This window comes from Somniosus microcephalus, chromosome 1 (genome assembly GCF_052327205.1).
Source record: "Somniosus microcephalus isolate GS21.2 chromosome 1, FLI_Smic_1.0, whole genome shotgun sequence".
Lineage (NCBI taxonomy): Eukaryota > Metazoa > Chordata > Chondrichthyes > Squaliformes > Somniosidae > Somniosus > Somniosus microcephalus.
The window spans coordinates 135,595,005-135,612,791 of NC_140987.1; the positions used below are offsets into that span (position 1 = coordinate 135,595,005).

The window sequence follows — 17,787 nt, forward strand, 5'->3', positions numbered from 1 at the left end:
ACCATGAGGATATTGGTCCTGGCCCTGTTGAGGTGCAACCCTTCCCCCAGAACCAGTCCCAATGCCTCAGGAATCTAAAGTCCTCCATCCTGCACCATCTCTCTAGCCACACGTTCATTTGCTGTACCCTCCTATTTCTGTACTCACTAGCGCGTGGCACCGGAGTAATCTGGAGATTACTACCTTTGAGTTCCTGTTTATTAATCTCTTTCATAGCTCCCTAAAATCTGCCTGCTTGACCTCATCCCTCTTTCTACCTATGTCGTTGGTACCAATATGGACCACAACCTCTAGCTGTTCACCCTCCCCCCCTCAGAATGTCCTGCAGCTGCTCAGCGACATCCTTGACCCTGGCACCAGGGAGGCAACATACCATCCTGGAGAGACATCTGTGGCTGCAGAAATGCCTGTCTGTTCCCCTAAGTATTGGATCACCTATCACTACTGCTTTTCTGACCTTCCTCCGCACGCACCCCCCAATACAGCTGAGCCACCCATGGCTCTGGCTGTGCTCCCTAGAGGAACCATCACTATTACCAGTATTCAATACTGATTCGAGGGAGTGATGCACTCAAGAGACTCCTGCACTACCTACCTGGTCCTCCTTGTCTATCTGGCGATCACCCATTCCCTCTCTGTCTGCAAGCTCTTAAGCTGCGGGGTGACCACCTCCTGAAATGTGCTATCCATGTAGCTCTGAGCTTCGCGGATGCACTACAGTGACACCAGCCACTGATCAAGTGCTGAAACCCAGAGCTCGAGCTCCTCCAGCTGATGACACTTCCTGCACATGCGGTTGTCCAGGACACGAGAAGTATCCTGGACTTCCCACAAGGCACAGGATGTGCATTCGATGGGACTGAGGTGCTCTGCTAAGCCTCTATTTATTAGACTACTGACTAAACTTCTTAGTTTAACCCACTGCCCTAACTTAGAGAGAAAAAAGACAAAATTATTTACTCAAATTTAACAAGAACCACTGAGATACTAACAGAACACACAGAACTTAAATATTAGATATCTAGATACTTAACTTAGAGTCCTCGGGATCTGTGGCTCTGCTCCTCCTTTAGAGTTGGATGTGAGAAACTGCCTTCCTCCTCCACCGAATTTCTACTATCACCAAATTCTTCCACTCTGCATGTGATCCACTCCGATTGCAATTCACCTAGCTCTGCCTCCAAGCTCTGTGCTCAAGCTCTTGTTTCATCTTGTTTTGCTGAGCAAACCTTTAGCATTTGTATCATCTAGCTCCTTGAAAAGCAAAACAATAGAGTTGTGAATCTATATTCTACTCTCTCCTTATAAGCAAATATTATACACATAGCTTCCTTTCTTCTTGTCTCCTTATAAGCTAGCTGAAACATATCAGCCTTTCTAGTAAGATTTTAGTTTGTTCAGTTCAGCTCTACTCCAAGGCTGTTTTCTCCTTTTTATCATTCTTGATCTGTGACAAAGGCTTGTTAAAAATTCTTAGCTACCAGCCTCATTCAAAAAATAAAAGGCTACCATAATCATAACTAAGTCAATTACAAACTCAATATATTTTAAAATTCTTGTGTTAGACCTCCTCTCAATCCTTTATGAAGGTGATCATAACAACAACTAGAAACTTTATAATAATATAGGTTGAGGCTGTGTTGGTATCTGATTTAAAGGGACAGCTAATAGACCAAAACAGACAGAACTTCTTCATAGTTATCAATATAATATATTCTGTGCCAATATTGATACTCAAATAAAACTAATGAATATATAATCATTTCTCTGAGCAAACCTTTTGCACTTAATATGGCAGTATCCACAGAGAATGTTTACATATTTGTTTGTCAAATTCTGTTGGTTCTATTGTGCAGGAGACACTTCTCTAAAAGAGCATGAGTAAGAATTGCTGCTACTTGGGCTTGTATTTATGGACTTCAGATCTGTACTTCTGTTGATTTGAATTGTAAGCATTTATCACAGCTGTAAGTTGAATTTGAATCTGAAGTTGCCAGGATGTTCATCCATATTGCAAAACCCTACATCATGTTTCACGTGACTTGGTAGTTGTTGTTTTGGAGTACTGGATATTCATAGGTCTTGGTTACAGCTCTTCAGTTGACCCACCTGGTCATAATGGATTGGTATTGATGGTAATTCTGTGCAAATTGATGCCCTAGACTACCCTGCCCTTTTAAATAGAGGAGGAAATATAGTGGTGGGGGAAACAATATGGGTTATAACAAAAAACAAAAGTACATGGACTTTAGCAAGGCTTTTGATAAGGTTCCACAGGCAGGCTGGTCACGAAGTTAAAAGCCCATGGGATCCAGGGCAAAGTGTCAAGTTGGATTCAAAACTGGCTCGGAGACAGGAAGCAGAGGGTAATGGTTGATGGGTGTTTTTGTGACTGGAAGGCTGTTTCCAGTGTGGTTCCGCAGGGGTCAGTACTAGGTCCCTTGCTTTTAGTGGTATATATCAATGATCTAGACTTGAATATAGTGGGTATGGTTAAAAAGTTTGCAGATGATACTAAAATTGGCTGTGTGGTTGATACTGAAGAAGGAAGCCGTAGACTGCAGGAAGATATCAATAAATTGGTCAGGTGGGCAGAACAGTGGCAAATGGAATTCAATCCAGAGAAGTATGAGGTAATGCATATGGGGAGGGCTAACAAGGAAAGGGAATACACATTAAATGGTAGGACACTGAGTAGTGTAGAGGAACAAAGGGACCTTGGAGTGCATGTCCACAGATCCCTGAAGGTAGCAGGCCAGATAGATAAGGTGGTTAAGAAGGCATACGGAATGCTTGCCTTTATTTGCCGTGGCATAGAATACAAGAGCGGGGGGTTATGCTTCAACTGTATAAAACACTAGTTAGGCCTCAGCTAGAGTACTGCGTGCAGTTCTGGTCACCACATTACAGGAAAGATGTGATTGCACTAGAGAGGGTACAGAGGAGATTTACAAGGATGTTGCCGGGAGCAGAGAATCTTAGCTGGATAGGCTGGGTCTGTTTTCCTTGGAACAGAGGAGGCTGAGGAGAGACCTTATTGAGGTGTATAAAATTATGAGGGGCCTAGATAAAGTGGATAGGAAGGACCTATTTCCCTTAGCAGAGGGGTCAGAAACCAGGGGGCACAGATTTAAAGTAATTGGTGGAAGGTTTAGAGGGGATTTGAGGGGAAATTTCTTCACCCAGAGGGTTGTGGGGGTCTGGAACTCACTGCCTGAAAGGGTGTTAGAGGCAGGAACCCTAACCACATTAAAAAAATATCGGCTGAAAATTCAGTAGCCTTAGCGCCTCATTTGAGGCGCTAGAGGGCCTTGCGCCGGAGTTATGGCCAGTAGTGAAATTCCCTGGGGCCCTAAATCGGCGTTGCTCCGGTAGCGCTGCGCCGGCACCAATGACGTCATCGGTGTGCGCAGCGTCCCGGTTGCCGTGGTAACCCGCCCGAACTCCGAAATTGAGTTGCGGCCGCCTCGCCCGTGGCAGCCGCAACCAGCGTTTTGTCAGAGGTGCCTTACTGCAGTTAGCGCCGGCGCATTAAAGGCCCCGCGGCGGCCGGCCGCTTTCCCGCCGGCCGCCTGCCCGCAGCTCCCTCCCCGGACTTCTCTCTCCCCCGCCCCCCCCCCCCCGGAACAGATGCAAGCCCGGCACTTGTCCGAGGTGCCGGGCTCATTTTTAAGCAGATTTGCGCGGGCCGCGGCCGGGTGCAGGCAGCTCCTCCTTAACGGAAGGAGGAGGCCTGCACTTCCCCAGCCTGCCGCACCGCATCGGGTGCCGCAGCGCCGAAATTGCAGCGCGAAACGGCAGTTAGCGCCCTTTTCCAGGCGCTAAGACCCTTCAGTAGCGCCGGCAGCCGTTTGGGCGCGGCGCCACTGAATTTTTGGCGCGCGCAGGGGACTTAGCGCCGGCACTAATTTCCGGCGCTAAAGCCCTGGCTAAGCCAAAACCCAATTTCTAGGCCTATATGTGCACTTGGGATGCTCTAACCTGCAGGGCTGCGGACCAAGAGCTGGGAAGTGGGATTAGGCTGGATAGCTCTTTGTTGGTCGGTGTGGACACATTGGACCGAAATGTGGACACATTGGACCGAAATGGCCTCCTTCCGTGCTGTAACTTTCTATGATTCTATGATTCTACACATCACGAAATGAAAGAGCTTATAAGGGCTTCTCTAAATCAATAACTCTCTAGATGTTTAATTTTGGTGTTCTCTTCTGGATGCTTGCCATTATATTGATTACTAGGATAGAGGCTGCTGATTTGACGATCCAAGTGTTGTTTGATTTCTCAAGTATTTCTGTACATCTGAAGCTTTTAACTGAGTAATGCATCGTCTGTTCTTTTTGGATAACATTGAGTTTCCTGCTGCATCCTGGTTTTTAAATTACTGTTTGCCAAATAAATACTAATGTAATTATGTAAAGACTTACAGAATATCTACATTTGTGAAAATTACTGAAATCATTAAATTTAAGGAGTCAACTGAGTAGAAGTAAATAGGAGTATATTTAATGCAAAAATGTTCTTTAGTAAACTGAAATGCCTAAAGAGTCACAAAAATACTGACAGAGCACAAAATGCCATCTAGGTAATAGTTTGGATTAATTAGTTTACCTGAAGTGCTGTACATTTGTAACAATGCCCAGTAATATTTAAAAGGAAAACATTTTTGTAATCTGATACAGGCTTAATAGGAAAATTGTTGATATATTGGTACCACACAATACCAATTTAAAAGCTATCAGTGATCTAATTTATTTTCTATGCGTTAAAGGCAGCTAATTTCAACCAATAATGTTACATGCCACAAACAATTATGCTGAAATAATTTGATTGGAATATTTTAATATTTGGATTTAATTGTTTTTTTTAAATACACATTACAACTATAGGGCAGTTTCAGTTGGACTGTGTTCTTGGACCTGGAGCCTTGCTACACTGGAGTGCAATTTGGAGAATTAAGGCTGTAGAATTGTCATATTTGTGATTTATGCTTCCATCGAGTGAGGCTGCACTCGGAACAGAGTTTTGTTGAGTTAGCCCTTATATTCCTAGTATCTTTTAAATTTTGCAATTCTTATGGTAACAGAAATTAAACAGTAAGTATGCATGGAAGAATATGGACAATATAAAATTACATCTGGTGCCTTCTTGTCTTTTAGTGATGACAAAGCACTTGAAACAGCTGTTGTCAAAATAATTGACCACCATGAACAAGAGCGATTACATTCTGCTCAGTGTGAAATTGTCCTGGAGCCAGTGGGATCCTGCACCACCCTAATAGTTTCAGAGATTCTTCAAAAAGCTCCAGATTTACTCAACCAACAACTAACACATCTTTTCAGAGGTAAGAAAATGTATTTTCATTTCGAGTAAAAGGACTCTGTGCATGTGCATTTGTGTTCTTGATCACACATGCACGCACACACACACACACACACACAAACCCTTAAAGGGCACTTGTGAAAGGAGTATGTGGGAACTACTTACACCAGAATTAATCAAAGTACTGTGTTGACGAAGTATACATTATGTGCTAAATTATAGTTTTGATGTGTAGGTCAGTATCCAGGAAGATGAACTATACCTTCTGGTACCTTTTAGAACATTTGTCTATTTCACGCATGATTTTTAGCCAATCTACTCCAAACAGTGTGGGTGCTGCAATTTTGTATTGCATAGCGTGGATTTAATGCAAGTCAGTGTTGGGTTGCTTGAGAAGTTTTCCCACCCCCAGTACATTACTTGATATTGCCAATGTGTAGATCAAATATTTAGGAAATTACAAGAGGTGTATATATAGAAACAAAGGAGTGTTCTTTGTGAGTCTAGAAGAGGGCAAATATATATTACACATGTTGTTTCTTGATGGGGGAAAATTAGCAGTTGAAAAACTGGATGAATAAAAAACCACAATACTTAAAATAAGGATGCTGTAATTTATCGCAACGTATTAGTAACACAGAAATAATGACACAATGGGGTCTAAATTTTACATCATTGCACCTGAAACAGCACAACAATAAACAAATTTAGCAGTGCAGAGAACTGCGCCCAATTGGCATGGGAATTTGGGATACTGCTAAATTGGTTAGGGGCTATTTTTAGGTGGCCCTGGCTCCTGTGTTTATTTCAGACCCGGCTCCGACTGGCATTTCCGAGTCTTGAGCAGCCTAACCAGCGGTCCTTAAATGGACCACTGGTGACCGCTCAAAAAGGACAAAACTTGGAAAATGCTCAGTATTTTATGGCGTCAGAAAGAGCCTTCTAGCTCCACAAAACAACTACGGGACACTTGTGGGGGGAGGGGTTAAAAAAGAGAGGTGTGTCATCATCCGTGATTAAGAGCAATCTTGATGAGCACTAATTCAGTTAAGAATCATAGGCCTAGAAATTCAGTTTGGGCCCGCCAGCTCGCTTGCGCCCAGAAGTTACCGCTGCGCGCGGAGCCACTTGCGCCCGCCGGAAATTCAGTTTCAGCGCCCCAAGTCGAAGCCGGCTGCTATTCAAGGGTGTGGCCGCCCCCGCTTGGGGCGCTGAAACTGAATTTCGGCGCGCTAGGTGCCGCAGCACCACCCGCTGCGGAGCGGCAGGCTGCGGTACTGCAGGCCTTCCTCCCTCTCTTAAGGGGGAGGTGCCTGCAACAGCGGGATCGCCGCTCGCTAGTGCCGGCAAATGAGCCTGGCACCACGGAGAAGTGCCGGGCTCCCAGAAAACAGCCGGCAATGCCGCGGGGGGGGGGGGTGGAGGAGGCCGGGGAAGGAGGTGCGGGCAGGCGTCCGCACCTCCGCCTTAACTCGCCCCACTAAGGCTGCAGGACGGCCCCGTTTTCAGATCGCTGTTTGCGGCCGCTGCGGAAGAGGCGGCCGCAACTAAATATGGCGGTCGGGCCGGTAGCGGGGCAGTAGCGGGGCACTGCGCACACCAATGACGTCATTGGTGGCGGCGCAGCGCTACTGGCTAACGCCGCCATTACCGCAGCGCTGAATATCGGCGCAATCTCAGCAAATGGCGCAAAAGCCCTCTTTGGGCGAAAACTGGGCGCAAAGCCTACTGAATTTCTAGCCCATAGAATGATACAACACAGAAGGCAGCCATAGGGCTCATCGTGTCTGTGTCGGCTCTTTGAAAGAGCTATCCAAATAGTCCCACTACCCTGCACTTTCCCTATAGCCCTGTAAATTTCTCCTTTTCAAGTTGCTCAACCAACAACTAACACATCTTTTCAGGAGGGAAAAATCTATTTGATCTTGTCTTCACCAATCTACCTGTCGCAGCTGCATCTGTCCATGACAGCATTGGTAGCAGTGAAAGAAAGAAAAGAAAGACTTGCATTTATATAGTGCCTTTCACGATCACTGGACGTCCCAAAGCACTTTACAGCCAATGAAGTAATTTTGAAATGTAGTCACTGTTGTAATGTAGGAAACGCAGCAGCCAATTTGTACTCAGCAAGCTCCCACAAACAGCAATGTAATAATGACCAGATAATCTGTTTTTGTTACGTTGATTGATGGATAAACATTGGCCAGGACACCGGGGATAACTCCCCTGCTCTTCTTCGAAATAGTGCCATGGGATCTTTTATGTCCACCTGCGAGAAAGCAGATGGAGCCTCGGTTTAACGTCTATCCGAAAGATGGCACCTCCGACAGTGCAGCACTCCCACAGTACTGCACTGGAATGTCAGCTTAGATTTTTGTGCTTCAGTCTCTGGAGTGGGACTTGAACCCGCAACCTTCTGACTCAGGCGAGAGTGCTACCAACTGAGCCACTGGCTGACCACCACGCAGTCCTTGTGGAGACGAAGTCCCGTCTTCACACTGAGGACACCCTCCATCGTGTAGTGTGGCACAACCACCATGCTAAATGGGATAGATTCAAAAACGATCTAGCAGCTGAAAACTGGGCATCCATGAGGCGCTGTGGGCCATCAGCAGCAGCAGAATTGTATTCCACCACAAGCTGTAACCTCATGGCCTGACACATCCCTCACTCTGCCATTACCATCAAGCCAGGGGGCCAACCCTGGTTCAATGAGGAGTGCAGAAGAGCATGCCAGGAGCAGCACCAGGTGTACCTAAAAATAAGGTGCCAACCTGGGGAAGCTGCAACACAGGTCTACATGCATGCTAAACAGCGGAAGCAGCATGCTATAGACAGGGCTAAGTGATCTCACAATCAACGGATCAGTACAAAGCTCTGCAGTCCTGCCACATCTTGTCGTGAATGGTGGTGGACAATTAAACAACTAACTGGAGGAGGCTCCATGAAAATCCCCATCCTCAGTGATGGCAGAGCCCAGCATGCGAGTGTAAAAGACAAGGCTGATGCGTTTGCAACCATCTTCAGCCAGAAGTGCCGAGTGGATGATCTATATCGGCCTCCTCCTAAATCCCCACCATCACAGAAGCCAGTTTTCAGCCAATTCAATTCTTCTCCAGATGATATCAAGAAACGGCTGAGCGCACTGGATATATCAAAGGCTATGGGCCCCGACAACATCCCAACTGTCATGCAGAAGACTTGTGCTCAAGAACAAGCCGCGCCTCTAGCCAAGCTGTTCCAGTAAAGCTACAACACTGGCATCTACCTGACGATGTGGAAAACTGCCCAGGTATGTTCTGTCCACAAAAAGCAGGACAAATCCAATCCGGCCAATTACCGCCCCATCAGTCATCAGCAAAGTGATAGAAGGTGTCATCGACCATGCTATCAAATGGCACTTAATCACCAATAACCTGCTCACCGATGCTCAGTTTGGGTTCCGCCAGGGCCACTTGGCTCCAGACCTCATTACAGCCTTGGTCCAAACATGGACAAAATAGCTGAATTCCAGAGGTGAGATGAGAGTGATTGCCCTTGATATCAAGGCAGCATTTGACCAAGTGTGGCATCAAGGAGCCCTAGTAAAATTGAAGTCAATGGGAATCAGGGGAAAACTCTCCACTGGCTGGAGTCATACCTAGCACAAAGGAAGATGGTCGTGGTTGCTGAAGGCCAATCACCTTAGCCCCAGGACATCGCTACAGACACTCCTCCGGGCAGTGTCCTAGGCCCAACCATCTTCAGCTGCTTCACCAATGACCTTCCCTCCATCATAAGGTCAGAAGTGGGGATGTTCGCTGATGATTGCACAGTGTTCAGTTCCATTTCCAACTCCTCAGATAACGAAGCAGTCCATGTCCGCAATCAGCTAGACCTGGATGACATTCAGGCCTGGGCTGACAAGTGGCAAGTAACATTCGCATCACACAAGTACTAGGCAATGACTATCTCCAACAGGTGACAGTCTAACCACTGCCCCTTGACATGCAACGGCATTACCATCGCCGAATCCCCCAACATCCTGGGGGGTCAGAACCTTAACCAGAAACTTAACTGGACCAGCCACATAAATACAGAGGCTGGGTATACTGCGGTGTGTGTCTCACCTCCTGACTCCACCCCCCCCCCCCCAAAGACTTTCCACCATCTACAAGGCAGAAGTCAGGAGTGTGATGGAATACTCTCCACTTGTCTTGATGAGTGCAGCTCCAACAACACTCAAGAAGCTCAACACCATCCAGGACAAAGCAGCCTGCTTGATTGGCACCCCATCCACCACCTTAAACATTCACTCCCTCCACCTCCAGCGCATCATGGCTGCAGTGTGTACCACCTAAGATGCACTGCAGCAACTCGTCAGGGCTTCTTCAGCAGCACCTCCCAAACCCGCAATCTCTACCCCCTAGAAGGACATGCAGCAGGCACCTGGGAACACCATCACCTGCAAGTTCCTCTCCAAGTTACACACCATCCTGACTTAGAAATATATCGCCGATCCTTCATCGTCACTGGGTCAAAATCCTGGAACTCCCTCCCTAACAGCACTGTGGGAGTTCCTTCACCACACAGACTGCAGCGGTTCAAGAAGGTGACTCATCACCACTTTCTCGAGGGCAATTAGGAATGGGCAATAAATGCTGGCCTTGCCAGCGACGCGCACATTCCAGGAACGAAAAAAAGTATATATCCAATTCCCTTTTGAAAGTTACTATTGAATATGCTTCCATCACCCTTTCAGGCAGTGCATTTGAAATCACAACAACTCACTGTGTGAAAAATAATAAATGTTTCCTCATGTTTACTCTGGTTCTTTTGACAATCACCTGAAATCTGTGTCCTCTGGTGACTGACCCTTCTGGCACTGGAAACAGTTTCTCCTTATTTACTCTATCAAAACCATTCATGATTTTGAACACCTCTATCAAATCTCCTCTTAACCTCTTCTGCTGTAAGGAGAACATACCCAGTTTCTCCAGTCTCTCCATGTAACTGAAGTCCTTCATCCCTGGTACCATTTGACTAAATCTCCTCTGCACCCTCTCTAATGCCTTGAGTTTTGGATGAACTTAAATTTATGGAGGATGTAAGATGGGTAGTCAGTCCAGGAAGGCCAAATCACAGCCTCATGTACTCCATTTCTGCATGACTGGTCTGTTTGGCTCTTCCTAATTCTTGACAAAGTCAGGGATGACATTAGGGCTGTGCAACCCATGCAGTTTCACAGTCAGGTGTCCCCGAGCAGATTGAGTCATTAAACCGAACCTTTGCAAGTCAAACACCGCCCCTGCAGCCTTGAACAACTCTTCACTGAGTGGTTGTATGTTTTGGCAAGCAGTACTACTGAAAGATGGAGTCACATCCAAATGGGAAAATATAAATAATATAATAATTCTTGCATTTGTGTAGCATCTTATCATGTTGAAATACCTTAGTGCTTCACACAATTAATTATTTTTGAAGCCCAGTGACTGTTATTACGTAGACAACAGTGCAGCCTTTCTGCAACAACCATGTCTTAAATATAACAATGAGACAAGTTACCAGGAAATCTTTTCTTTTGGTGATATTGGTTGAGGAAAGAATGTTGATCAGGACATCAGGAGAACTCTGTTATTCCAGTAGTATTACCTGAGTAGATAGATAGGACCTCGGTTTTGCATCTTATCTGAAGGACATATCACAACAATGGAGCAATTCTGTAGTACCGCACCGGAATGTCAGCCTTGATTGTGCTCAAACCCTGGTATATGTCTGAAATCCAAAGAAAGGAGTGCAGTCAACTGAGTCGAATTAGTACAAGAAACAGCAGTAGCACTAGGAAATGGAATTGTGTCAAGAAAGCTCCATATCTTTGAAGGGGTGATGCATTAAGATAATGCTCATTTTCTCCGATGTTATGGAGCAGCTATTACTTGAGAACCAGTTCTCTGCCTACCACATTGCTTTATCTGTAATGTGGTGAATACTGCCACTAATCATGGTAGAGCTATATTAAATGAAATCCCTTACCTCTACTAAATTTTCCACAGTACAACTTGTAATCTCCAGTGTCAGACAGCCCTGCTCCTGGAGCTGCTGTAAAAGATGACCACCTCTCATATTCACAGGCAGAGCACTTTACAGCATTACCCCTGCATCTGTGATCACTAAAAATTCTATTACAATCACCGTGTTGGTTAATACCCTTGCTTGGTTCACCTCATTGTTACCATTACATTATCCAAGATATTAAGGCTTGGATGGTGCCCAGCCTTTTCTGGTGAGTGCAACATTTAAAATATACATCTCCACTGATGCTTCCACAGCCATACCCTGAAATTTTGTGCAATAATCTGTACACTCACCTTATCCTCCACGGGTACATCAGGTCTATGAGGCATCTGAACCAGGCACTTCAATGTTGACTCATTGTGACTGGAGTCAGTCAGCCAGTTGGGTTGGACCAGGGTGAATAACACCTTTTAAGGCACTGGTCATTGGAGACTTCAGAGTGAGAAAAATCTCCCTTGGAAGTGCTATACCAATGAGGGCTTCAGCAAGATTATTTAAATGAGAGAACCTCTCACTGAACCTGGAAAGTCTAACTGGAAGTTCCCAACAGAGAGATTCCTGCCTGGGTTCAAAGGCTGCAGATTTTCAGCATCTAAGTCTCTTTTAGTTTTGATTTTTTTTTCCTGTTTGTTTGTAAATGTTCTGCCTGGTTTTCATGTGAGATGGGTTGTTGTAGTTTCACAGGAACAGAGCAACTACAACTACCACGGTACTGTAGGAATTAACGAATTCCTACAAATAATGGAGATCGACACAGGAGAACAATTAAACAGGTCTTTACTCAATGGAGATGCCACGAGGACTGACTGGGCAGCCCTGTGGTTTGCGACGTGATGTCATCGCGTTTACCCACATTTTCCCGCGCTCTTAAAGGGGCCACGCCCCGTACATGCAAACTCTATATACAAAACACAGTAATGCCTAACACAATGGTACAGGTTTAGGCTGGTGTTAGAACATCGTTAAAGAGAATTATATACAGTTAGCCAGAGTCATTCAGTGGTTCTGCCACAGTACATCTCTCTACCGTAAACAGAATTTGCCCAGAGGAACGTGAAATCCCCAGTATGCAAGTGTTGAGTGAAATTTCCAGCTCTGGGTTTGAAGTAGATTCAAGAGAAAGGGGTTGGCCTCCATGGGCAAAACTTATAGGGATTTATAACATTAAATGATTGCTTTATTTGAAGTGCAATTTTAAAGCAAATGAATTTGTTTTTAATAGTTTTCTTGGGTTCTAAATGCTGTTTATACAATTACCTATTCAGCTGTGTCAGAAACCAAGATGGCAGTTAATAACACTTCAAAAAATAAATTGAGCAAAATGATTGCAAATTGCACTTTTTGAATGGGTTGCTTTTATCTATGATCTTTTATGATTTACATTCGAGCAAATAAATATGGCAACAGTACGGTTAGGGGCAACAATGTTAAGTTACTGAATTTACAAGGTTTCCTGAGTAAGTTGCTCAAAATTATTGCAGGGCTTGTCAGTGGTTAGTGAGCCACCTTGCCCAGATTCACATTCAGCTGATTAAACAATGGTAACCTGCTACTTAATGGAGGAACTTGCAATATTTCTGACTTCGTGTACTGCATGTGCAGTGCAGTAATGTTACCCACTTGAGCTAGGCATTAAGAGGCTAGCCCAGGTCTTGCATGTTGGAAACTGAAGAATAGCGGTGTTTAATTTGCTTTGCTGGCAGTAGGAACTGTTTTCAGTGCTCTCTTGTCATACTATCAGATTTGCACAAGTGTAATGGAGGATGACAAACCGGAACAAAGAAAGGCTGCCAGAGATGTCGGATGGCACCAGAGGTGGACTGTTCCATACTCCTCAATATGCTACCCACTGCATCTATAGATTCAAGCATAGTTACCTGGCAACAACTGAGTAGCACTGCCCTTGCAGGCTTAGGCTCAGCAGGGAGGCACTTCAAGTTCTGTGCTATCTGCCCAAGATTATCTGCATCCAACCTCCAACATAGGAACAGCATAGGAATTCCTCAGGACAGCATCCTAGGCCCAAACATCTTCAACTGTTTCATCAATTATCTTCCCTCCATCATAAGGTCAGAAGTAAGGCTGTTCGCTGATGATTGCAGTGTGCAGCTCCATTCGCAATTCCTCAGATAATGACAGTCCATGCCCGTGTACACCAAGACTTGGACAACATCCAGGCTGGGGCTAATAAGTGACGAGCAACATTTGCGCCACACGTGCCCGTCAATGACCACAACCAACAGTAGAGAGCATAACTACCTCCTCATGACATTCAATATTGCCAAATCCCCCACCGTCAACATCCTAAGGATCACTATTGAACAGAAACTTCGTAACTGGACCAACCACATAAATACTGCAGCTATAAGAGCAGGTCAGAGGCTGGGTATTCTGCAGTGAGTGGCCTACCTCCTGACTCGCTTCCACTTACAAGGTACAAGTCAGGAATAGGATGGAATACTTTCCACTTGCCTGGATGGGTGCAGCTGCGTGATTTGTAGGTCATTTAACCTGGAAGTGGGACTATTAGAGGAAACATTAAGTGTCTAATATGCATTGCATTATGTTTATGTGGAATTTGCTTTCCAGAAATTTCAAAGACAAAAGGGACATTTTGAGCTTGTGGCATGGAGATGGACAAGAGAGAGAAAGAGTGAACCTCAAAAAGAGGAGAATCACATAGTGGTCTAGAATGAAGCAGAACAGTAAGCATGTGCTCGAAAGTTACAGGCTGGTGGTAGCTTGGACTCTATGGGGGAAAAATTCATTTGGTTGCGCCTCACGTTAGCGCCTTAAGAGGGCGCTAAGTGGGGTGCAAACCAACTAGCGCCCGGGCACGGCACTGCCCATGCCTCCCGCAAAATTCAGCGGAAGGTTAGTGGTGGTGCTAACCGGTAGCGCCCTGCGGCGCTGCGCCGCTGGTGATGACATAATTGGTGGGCGCAGCGCCCCGCTCACGCTTTTCGGAAGCGCCCCCTGATTTACCACCGGACGCTGTGTCCGACGGGGTCAGGGGGGCATACCTGCGGCCAGGGAGGCGCAATTTAAAGGCGCGGTGCGGTGCGGCCATTTTTGTTGCTGGCCACCTGCCTGTGCTCCCATCCCCGGCCTGCTGGAACCCCCCCTCCACGGAGTGCCGGCTGTGCTCCAAGAGCCTGGCACTTCTCTTGGGTGCCGGGCTCTTTTGCCTACACTCCCGATCCCCGGGGGCCCAGCTGGGCCCCAGGTCGCGCTGCACAAGGCCCCTCCCCTTTAAGAAGGGGAGGAAGGCCTGCAATACCGCGGCGCGATGTGCCGCAGCGTGTGGCACATAGCGCCACGATATTCACTCGCAGCAATATTTAGCCCTATACGTTCACTGATTGATTGTAGATTTAAAAGACCTGGATTGGAGGATAGCTAATGTAACCCCACTATTTAAAAAAGGTGGTAGAGAGAAAATGGGGAATTATAGACCGGTAAGCCTGACATCGGTAGTGGGGAAAATGCTAGAGTCCATTATAAAAGATGTAATAGCAGAGCACTTGGAAAACAGTGACAGGATCGGACAAAGTCAACATGGACTTACAAAAGGTAAATCATGCTTGACTAATCTACTGGAATTTTTTGAGGATGTAACTGGTAAAATAGATAAGGGAGAACCAGTGGATGTGGTGTATTTGGACTTTCAGAAGGCTTTCGATAAGGTCCCACATAAGAGATTAGCGTGCAAAGTTAAAGCACGTGGGATTGGGGGTAAGGTACTGTCTTGGATAGAGAACTGGTTGGCCGACAGGAAGCAAAGAGTTGGAATAAACGGGTCTTGTTCTGAGTGGCAGGCAGTGACTAGTGGGGTACCGCAGGGATCGGTGCTAGGACCCCAGCTATTCACAATATGTAAATGATCTAGACGAGGGAACTAGATGGAATATCTCCAAGTTTGCAGACGACACAAAGCTGGGTGGGCATGTGTGCTGTGAAGAGGATGCAGAAAAACTCCAGTATGATTTGGACAGGTTGGGTGATATGGCAGATGCAGTATAATGTGGATAAATGCGAGGTTAAGCACTTCGGTGGCAAAACAGGAAGGCAGATTATTATCTGAACAGCAATAGATTGGGAAAAGGGGAAGTGCAATGAGACCTGGGTGTCCTTGTGCACCAGTAGCTGAAGGTAAGCATGCAGGTGCAGCAGGCGGTTAAGAAGGCAAATGGTATGTTGGCCTTCATAGCGAGAGGATTCGAGTACAGGAGCAAGGATGTCTTGCTGCAGTTGTACAGGGCCTTGGTGAGACCACACCTTGAGTATTGTGTGTAGTTTTGGTCGCCTTATCTGAGGAAGGACGTTCTTGCCATGGAGGGAGTGCAGCGAAAATTCAGCGGACTGATACCTGGGATGGCAGGAATGACGTATGAGGAGAGATCGGTCGATTAGGCTTATATTCGCTAGAGTTTAGAAGAATGAGAGGGGATCTCATTGAAACTTATAAAATTCTAACAGTACTAGACAGACTAGATGTAGGAAGGATGTTCCCAATGGCGGGGGAGTCCAGAACCAGGGTCACAGTCTAAGGATAAGGGGTAAGCCATTTAGGACAGAGATGAGGAGGAATTTCTTCACCCAGAGAGTGGTGAACCTGTGGAATTCTCTACCACACAAGGCAGTTGAGGCCAATTCATTAAATATATTCAAGAAGGAGTTAGATATATTTCTTAAGGCTAAAGGGATATGGGAAGAAAGCAGGGACAGGGTACTGAATTTGGGTGATCAGCCATGATCTCATTAAATGGTGGAACAAGATCGAGGGGCCGAATGGCCTACTCCTGCTCCTATCTTCCATGTTTCTATGTACTTTCTACGGTCATTATACAAAAACTTGTGCTGTTCTGGAGGTGACTTATTTGCTTAACTTATGTGACTCAACCTACTTGGTTAATCCAGAGTCTAACACCAACCCATGTATAATGTCTTGGAGAGAAATAAAGTGTCCTGGGACACTAGCAATCCAGGATTGTAAGAGTCCTAAAGGATACAATGGGGTCAATTTTCTGGCCGCCGTCGGGCGGCTTTTCATGCAGCCGGGGTCTGAAAATCGGCGAAAAAGCGGGTCGGGACCCCCCCCCGCCTGATTCCCCGCCCCGTCCGACTTTTGGACCGCCGTTTCTACTCGACCTGCTTCAGCCCCGGCCGCTGCTGGTGGGACTGGTCGTCGTAGCACTAACAAGCAATTATCAGCTTGTTGAGGTAGCTTTTCCGGGGCCGTTGCGGCTTTGGGGCTTTCCCCACATCAAACCCGCCTGCGGGGAACCCCGCTGCTGAGAGCTGGCGTGAAGCATGCCGGCTTGCTTGCTGTCAGCTGCAGGTAAGGAGAAGCTGCGATTTAAAGGGACAGCACTTGTATGTTGAAGGACCTTGTTGTTGCAGGTTTGGGGCTACTTCTTCAAGGCTTGGGCACAGCTGTGGAAGGTTGGAGCCTCACACACTTCTCCAATGCGATTGCCTGGGAAGCCCCTCTCGCCACCCTCACTCAGCGCTTCCTCAGCGGAGACATCTACGAGAAGCATGGGACGCCTTTTTTTCCCTTCCCTTCTTGCCATTAGAGGATCTCCAGCAGCAGAGGTGGCAGCAGCAGAACCAGGAACAGCAGGATGAGCACCAGGCTGCTGCTCACTCACCTAAAGCTGCACAGGCCAGAAGGGGCCAGCGCTTGGAAGTGGCTTGAGAGCACCTTGCTGCGCTTTAGGGGGCCATGGGGACCCGTTTCTGCACTGGCAGTCCTACTCAGAAGGACTTCCATGAAGATCTGGTTTCTCTGTTCAACAGATGGCCAACGCTCCTCAAGAGATGTCATTCTCTTATGAGCACTCACCATATTTTCCGTACCCTGGCGAGTTATCTCCTCCATGGAGGTTGCCAACCTTTCCATGGTGATGCGTTCATGCGCCAATGACTCCACAAAGGCTCTGCTCATGGTCGCTATGGACTCCTCCATTCGCTCCACACTCGCAGCCACCCTGGAGACAAAACCTGCCAGAGACTCCTGCATCTGTGCATGGAGATCCATCACCTCTTCTCTTGCGGATGGACCCAGAGGCAGAGGATCGACATGTAGCGCAGCTGAGCTGAGCTGGCAGAGTCCTGCGCCCTCCGACGAGGACTCTCCACTGCTGTCCCTGTCTCCAGAATCTGATGAGGCTCACTTGTGAGCTGTGAAACGCCAGGTGACAACACTACTCTATGTCCCGAAGGTCCCCCCGAGGTGTGAGTGTCTGCGCTGGTGCTGGGTGCGCTTACTTCTGCTGACGCTGCGCCCTCAGAGGTTGGAGCTTCCTCTGAGGAGTCTGGCTGCACAGCCTCTTCCTCCTCCACAGTGAGGATGAGGGCTCTGGATGGTACTGTGTGGGAGTAAAGGAAGGAGTTCGAGATGTAATGCCA

At 46.7% G+C, this 17,787-nt stretch overlaps 1 protein-coding gene across 14 annotated transcripts in view; it reads left to right on the forward strand.

The window, feature by feature from the left end:
* Positions 1-17,787, forward strand: part of LOC147124368 (protein prune homolog 2-like) — a 716,966-nt gene that overhangs the window by 216,683 nt on the left and 482,496 nt on the right. For all 14 annotated transcript variants that reach the window (XM_085985995.1, XM_085985984.1, XM_085985968.1 and 11 more), the window contains exon 4: positions 5,157-5,341. In XM_085985995.1, coding sequence (XP_085842121.1) covers positions 5,157-5,341 — 185 coding nt within the window. The remainder of the gene's footprint in view (positions 1-5,156; positions 5,342-17,787) is intronic.